This window comes from Camponotus floridanus, unplaced genomic scaffold (assembly GCF_003227725.1).
Source record: "Camponotus floridanus strain SB8 unplaced genomic scaffold, Cflo_v7.5 scaffold307, whole genome shotgun sequence".
In the NCBI taxonomy this organism is placed as follows: Eukaryota; Metazoa; Arthropoda; class Insecta; order Hymenoptera; family Formicidae; genus Camponotus; species Camponotus floridanus.
In genome coordinates this window covers 71,371-79,091 of record NW_020229445.1, presented here as the reverse complement: position 1 = coordinate 79,091, position 7,721 = coordinate 71,371, and the positions used below count along the sequence as shown (strand labels likewise).

Sequence of the window (7,721 nt, the reverse complement as noted above, 5' to 3'; positions counted from 1 at the left end):
ATATACATGTATTTACAAAGGTATCCTATAATGTCCCCATGGTATCGTGTCAGTCGAATCAGGTACGATATATCGCTTGTCATTGTACGGACTCAGAGCAATTTTCGTCTCGCGGACGGTATACACTTGGTGCAGTTTAGATCTTATACACGACTGCTGTCGCGTCATTTCGATCTCTTCGTTTAAACACCGCGTGTAATCCTCGAAGGTTATCGTTCTCGCGACAACGTTACTCTTGACGCCTTTAACTTTCTTCGTGTCTTTCTTTCCGTCTACTCGTAACGCGTACATCTTCGCTCTGAGCCCGACGAATTCGGTCATTATGGCACCGTTGTTTTCGTCCTTCATCAGACCCGGTACCTTTTTATTTACAAGCGGTATATCGTACACATTGTCCACCGCATAATCGCTCGTGTCGAATCTAACAATGTCGCGCTTCATGTTGTCGTACACATATGCGCGTCCGCGCACTCGATGTGATATATGAGACTATCCGTATCGGTGTACATTACCCGGCATTTGTCGCGATACAGAGGATATATGTACTCGTGATGAAATTCGTACAGACACGTCTTGGATATGTCGAGTATGCACATACTCACGTAAATCGGTTTGTAAAATTTCACCTCGAGTTTACGCAATTCTACCGCAATCAGATTTTCCGAAAAGACGCTTCTGCTATGGAAATTCGATTTCGCGATTATCGCGATTATCCGCGCCGAACCGACCGTCCCATCTATATAAATAAAAATGAATCGCCGAAATGTATGTACGCGCATAACTTCAGAACGACTGCACCAAATTAGATAATTTTTTTTTGTTTTGTTTGTCATTATCAGGACAAGGTTTGTATGAAAGAAAATTTTAAAAAAATTGAACAGAACGACGTAAAAAAGCAATTTTCTTTTTTCCGTAATTTTAAATCGCAATGTAACTAGAAGATCGCGCCATTAATATGATTAACAAAAGAAGATATGATTAACAAAATAAATGTCAGAATTGATAGCTTGACATTCATTCATATTCAATTATCGTTACTTTTGTATTACAAAAGCAAAACTTTGTTTCTGTGCTTTGTGCTATTCTTTCCTCTGAAGTTTCGTGTGTTTTTGTTTTCGTCGACGAGGTTTATCGTGATAAGAAAATGCCACCAGTGAGACGTCAAAATATCGGTCGGCATACGCGTAACGCAAGGAGAGTTTATAATCTTCGAACAAAACTTTGTTTCTGTGCTTCGTGCTATTCTTTCCTCTGAGGTTTCGTGTGTTTTCGTTTTCGTCGACGAGGTTTATCGTGATAAGAAAATGCCACCAGTGAGACGTCAAAATATCGGTCGGCGTACGCGTAACGCAAGGAGAGTTTATAATCTTCGAAACAATGACACTGATGAAGAGCGTAGGCAGCGTTTGGAGGCGAACAGAATGCGAATTTCTCAAGCGAAATCTACTACGGCTTCGGAAGAATCCATACCGTCGACTTCAGGTGAGAGGCGACAAAACGTATCAATTACCTATGAATGTTTGGCGTTTAGATATGATCCAATAGTCGATTACGCTGGAGATAAATCGGTCGATTTTGGAACAATGAACAAAATTTGTCAATATTGCAGCGCTTTGAGGTTTCGACTGGAACCAACAGGATTATGTTGTGCGAACTGAAAGATCAAATTACCACAACGCCACCTGAACCACTGAATTCATTACTTTCAGGACAAGAACCTCTATCGAAGCATTTCTTGCAGAATATTCAAAATTACAACTGTGTATTCCAAATGACATCATTTGGTGCAAATATAATTGAGGAAAGGGGTTTCAATCCAACTTTTAAGATTCAAGGACAAATTCACCATCGTGCAGGAGCATTGTTGCCATCAGTTGATGGGGAATACAAATTTCTTCAAATTTATTTCCTCGGAAATTCTGAAGCTGAAATAAATCAACGCTGTGCCATCAATCATGCAGCTAGGAGAGAGATCATCGTGCAACTGCAACAACTGTTGCATGCTCACAATCAATTGGTCCAATTGTTTAAAACAGCCCTTGAAATGATGCCGTCGGACGATCATAAAATAGTGACCAGAGCAGACAAAAAACCAACAGGAGAACATGAGAGACGCTTCAATGCACCTATGTTAAATGAAGTTGCCATTGTGATTGTTGGGGAGAATATGGAGTCTCGTGACATTGTAATTCAACGACGTAATGGTAGCAAACTTCAGCGTATCAGTGAAACACATCGTTCATATGATGCATTACAATACCCTCTAATATTTTGCAGAGGAGAAGATGGATACCATTTTCAAAACAAGATGATTAATCCAGCGACTGGTCAAGAAACAAACAAAAAGGTCAGCTCGATGAATTTTTATGCATACCGTCTCATGATTCGTCTAAGCGAGGACAACCACATTTTGAGATGCCGTCGATTGATTCATCAGTTTGCCGTTGATATGTATGTAAAAATTGAAACGGAACGTCTGACATATATACGTTTACACCAGAAAGAATTACGTTCTGAACAATACATTCATTTGCGCGATGCCATGAACGCAGATAAAAATGGAAATAATGTCGGCCAACTTATTATTTTACCAGCAACGTATATGGGAAGCCCGAGACACATGCACGAATACGCGCAAGATGCTATGACCTACGTGCGCCAATACGGTAGACCAGATTTATTTATTACTTTTACATGCAACCCAAAATGGATCGAAATCACTAATCTGTTATTACCCGGTCAATCATCCAGCGATCGTCACGACATAACCGCTCGAGTGTTCAAGCAAAAACTCAAAGCGCTCATGGACTTCATTGTAAAATATCATATCTTCGGAGACGTACGATGTTGGATGTATTCTGTAGAGTGGCAGAAAAGAGGACTGCCTCATGCGCATATTCTCCTGTGGATGGTCGAAAAAATAAGACCGGATGAAATTGATTCGATCATTTGCGCAGAAATTCCTGATCCCGAAGTAGATCCAGAATTGTATGAAGTAGTTAAGAAGAACATGATTCATGGACCGTGTGGCGAACACAATCGTGAATCACCGTGCATGATCGACAACAAATGCTCGAAGCGTTATCCCCGTGCTTTGTTGGCTGATACAATTACAGGGAATGATGGCTACCCCCTGTATCGTCGTCGTTCTATAGAAGACAACGGCAGAACAAGAACATTGCAAGTCAAAAATAAGGATGTCGTAGTCAACAACTGTTGGATTGTTCCGTATTCGCCGCTGCTTTCCAAAACATTTAAAGCGCATTGTAATGTTGAGTACTGCAATTCGGTCAAGTCCATCAAATATGTTTGCAAGTACGTCACGAAAGGAAACGACATGGCTGTATTTGGTATTGCAGGTCCAAATAATAACGATGAAATTTCAACATATCAGATGGGAAGATATGTTAGTAGCAATGAGGCGGTTTGGAGAATCTTTTCATTTCCCATACACGAACGTCATCCCACTGTAGTTCATTTAGCTGTTCACCTGGAGAATGGACAACGAGTTTATTTCACGGCAGAAAACGCAGCGCAAAGAGCAGAACGACCATCAGCGACAACGCTGACAAGCTTCTTCGAGACATGCGCAAGCGATCCATTTGCAAGAACATTGCTTTACTCGGAAATGCCAAAATATTTTACATGGAATGCATCATCTAAAAAATTCCAACGTCGGAAACAAGGACAGCCTGTCCCGGGATACGTGAATATATATTCAACCGATGCATTGGGCGCATTTACACAGTTCACCCGCGCAATGACGAATATTTTTACTTGCGTTTGTTATTAGTTAATGTTCGTGGACCAAATTCATTTCAATTTCTACGAACTGTCGATGGTGAATTGTGCGCAACATATAGAGAAGCCTGTCAACGTTTACATTTACTAGAGGATGATGTTCATTGGGATCACACACTTACTGATGCTGTTATTTCGTTTACTTCGCAACAAATTCGATCATTATTTGCCATCATAATTTCAACGTGCTTTCCATCGAGCTCATATAATTTGTGGAACAAATACAAAGACAATATGGCTGAAGATATTTTGCATCGAGTACGTTCAATAACGGCAAATCCAGAACTTGAAATTTGCTCAGAGATATACAATGAGGTTTTGATATGTTTGGAGGATTTGTGCGTGATGATGTCCGGCAAGATGTTGAACGAATTAGGTATGCCTGCGCCTAATCGTCCCATGCACGATGCATTCAACCGTGAATTCGAACGAGAACGGCAATACGATACAAATGCTTTGAGTCAATCCGTACAAAATAAGGTGCCACTTTTAAATCAGCAGCAAAAAACAGCTTACGATACGATAATTAAAGCTGTAAATGACGGCAATGGAGGAATATTTTTCATCGATGCACCCGGCGGAACTGGTAAAACATTTTTAATTTCATTAATTTTAGATACGATTCGAGCACAAGGTCAAATAGCGCTGGCAGTAGCATCATCTGGGATCGCTGCTACATTGTTAGAAGGCGGACGTACCGCTCATTCTGCGCTCAAACTGCCATTGAATTTGCAAACTATAGAGGAACCGACATGTAATATAACCAAAACATCAGCAATGGCGAAAGTGCTACAAAATTGTAAAATAATAATTTGGGATGAGTGTACGATGGCGCACAAACGAGCATTGGAGGCACTAGATCGAACATTAAGAGATTTGCGCAGCAATCAGATCCTTTTCGGAGGCGCGATGATTCTACTGGCTGGAGATTTTCGCCAAACGCTGCCAGTCATTCCTAGATCAACAGCTGCTGATGAAATAAATGCATGCTTAAAGGCATCAATTTTATGGAGATATGTGAAAAATCTCAAGTTAACAACGAACATGCGAGTGGCGTTGCAAAATGACATATCAGCAGAAGTTTTCTCAAAGGGATTATTAGACATTGGCAATGGGAGAATGTTGACTCTTCTACTCTCGTCTCATTTCGAATGTTGACTCTTCTACTCGGCCTCATTTCGTTTCCACCAAATTTTTGTCAATTCACAACGTCAAAAGAAGAATTAATTTCGAAAGTGTTTCCAAATATTGATGCAAATTACAAAAACCATGCTTGGTTGCGCAAACGAGCCATTTTAGCGGCGAAAAATAAGGACGTAGGTGACTTAAATACAAAAATTCAGAGTCAAATTAATGGACAAATACATTCATTTAAGTCGATCGATTCCATTACCGATCCAAATGAAGTCGTCAATTATCCAACTGAGTTTCTAAATTCAGTGGATTTACCAGGATTACCGCCACACAATTTACAGCTCAAGGTTGGATCCGTGATAATCATGTTACGAAATTTGAATCAGCTGAAATTGTGCAATGGAACAAGACTCGCTGTTAAAAAAATTATGAAAAATTTGATTGAAGCTACTATAATTATAGGAAAGTTCAAAGGCGAGGATGTGCTTATTCCAAGAATACCACTAATACCAACTGACTTTGCTTTTGAATTTAAGCGTGTCCAGTTTCCGGTGCGCCTTGCATTCGCAATGTCAATTAATAAATCCCAAGGACAATCTTTAGAAGTGTGTGGAATAAACCTTGAATTGCCATGTTTTTCGCACGGGTAGTTGTATGTAGCGTGCTCGAGAGTCGGCAAACCATCGGCGCTATTTGTTTTCTGTCCATATGGAAAAACTAAAAATATTGTACACTATAAGGCATTACAATAGGTATTTACGTATGATCAAATTTTTGGATTTTAATTTTCTAAACGTAAGATTATGTCTCATTTTTTTTCATTAGGAACATCACCCGTGCGAAGCCGGGTCGGGCAGCTAGTTTTGTTAATAATTTTACATCGACCCGATTACGCACATTTTCCATCGTTTTGCCAAATACCGCGTTGTTCATTAATTTATATAAATTTTTCTCGAAATCGTTTTTCGCGAGTGTTCTGAAACGTGTATTTAATTCTATGTAATTTCGAAGCCATGAAGATTGAGAAAACTGTAAAATTCTATGTATTTTTGTTATACGAAGGCCGTGACGCGTACACTGTTGTAGGTTACGGTAGTGTATCACGTAACGCTTCTTATCGTATAACGTTGCGAGGAGCTTGTCTTGCCGCTTGTCGGGCGGCTTGTCGCGTGTCGGACAAAACGGTAGGTCGGTGTGCGTATCGTGAAGATGTTGCGGGTACTCGAGATCGACTTCGAGGATATACCCCGTGGGCGAATCTAACACTATAGATGATACGTCAAAATTCGACGCGTCGTCGACCCATCGAAAATCGGCGTAAGGCAACGGTTGATACATTGCCCATCCGTATAAATTATTAACGTCAAAATACATCAAATACGACGATGGTTTCGATGGATCGTACGATTGTCGCATATACTTGTTATTAGCGCGCGCGTATCTGTTGGAACATTGGCTCAGACCACCGCGTATACCGCGTTCTATAAACATGACCATGTCGATATCTGTAAGCAACTCGAACGTGATCTTTGTATGCTTTAACATGGCGTCCCACGTGTATCCGGGCAAAGTATAGTAATACGCGGGGTTGAGTCCGTAACTTTTTATGCAGCTATCGCGAAAATTTTCGAAAATATCTGCTAATAACAAGAAGTCGATTTTGAGATACATGTCGCTGTATTCGCCCAGCGTTCGAATGGAGAATCGCGTCCAGATGTTCTCGGCGTGCGCGTAATCGCTCTCGGATATAGTTTCACTGGTCAAGGAACTATAAAACGATTCGCGCGGTGGTAAACGCGTACCTCGCAACCTATCTACCGAGTCGATGTATTCGTACGGAAAGACGTCTTTTCGCGTTAATAAACTGAAATTTTCCGCGGATAAATTTTGAAATTCCGATTTTAAAATTTTGAGCTTGTGTTTGTCTAGATAAGATGCCAATTTGTCGAGATTCGATGTAAGAAATTTGTACGAATCGATGAAGCGTAATTTTACATTATTTTTCCAATCGCCTTCCTTAAGGTTGACATTTTTCGTAAACGAAATATATTTCTTTTTCGTTATCGGAAGTAACTCGACGCTCCCTTCGAACGCTGTGGCTATTTCCTCGATAATAAAGTGTGAATCATAACCGGATAAATTGTGGAAAACTATCGGAATACAAAAAGATTCTTTGTAATTTAAATTGCAATTTGAATGCGCGGGACCTCTGTACCGCCCGGTCAGATGACAATGATCGCGAACGCGTGTATCGTCTTGCGAACGGCTTTTCGCATATATGGCATTGAGTGGCGTTGTGAAATTTTTCACACTCTTCGGACGTTAAATTAACCATGGGGACATTGGTCGTTAAAATATTCTTAACGCGAATCGCTAAATTTTTAAGATCTTCGACGAACCACGCTATACAATCGGCGCTACGACGCGAATGATACGATAAAGTTCGTCGTACGAACAATGCATATAATATGCTACACTAAATACCCGATGATGCTGGTACAATTTTTGTTGTTGTTGTTCTTCCTCCGTTTTGATCAGAATGCATTCTAGGTCGGCGTACACGACGAATGGAAGCCGCTCTTTCCTGTTGTAATTGTTGAACTCGAGCCACTTGTCGTTCGGCAACCGGATAGCGCAGTCGTTCATCTCCCCGCAGTCGACCGTATGCGACTGCAACTTGTCATCTGAACTAAAATAATGCAGGCATCTGTAAAAAAGAAAATTTTTTTAAATTTTGAACAAAAATTTTGTTATATAAATTATAATTATTTTATATTAATATATAC

At 40.3% G+C, this 7,721-nt stretch overlaps 2 protein-coding genes across 2 annotated transcripts; both read left to right on the top strand.

Moving 5' to 3' along the window:
- The first annotated feature begins 1,377 nt into the window (after positions 1-1,377).
- On the top strand, positions 1,378-3,892 carry LOC112638478. The gene is made up of 3 exons (XM_025410307.1): positions 1,378-1,482; positions 1,610-3,706; positions 3,794-3,892. The coding sequence occupies exons 1-3, from the start codon at positions 1,378-1,380 to the stop codon at positions 3,890-3,892; spliced, it is 2,301 nt and encodes a 766-aa protein (XP_025266092.1).
- Positions 3,893-4,035: 143 nt separating this feature from the next.
- Positions 4,036-4,959, top strand: LOC112638477. The gene has a single exon (XM_025410306.1). The coding sequence runs from the start codon at positions 4,036-4,038 to the stop codon at positions 4,957-4,959; it is 924 nt and encodes a 307-aa protein (XP_025266091.1).
- Positions 4,960-7,721: the final 2,762 nt, after the last annotated feature.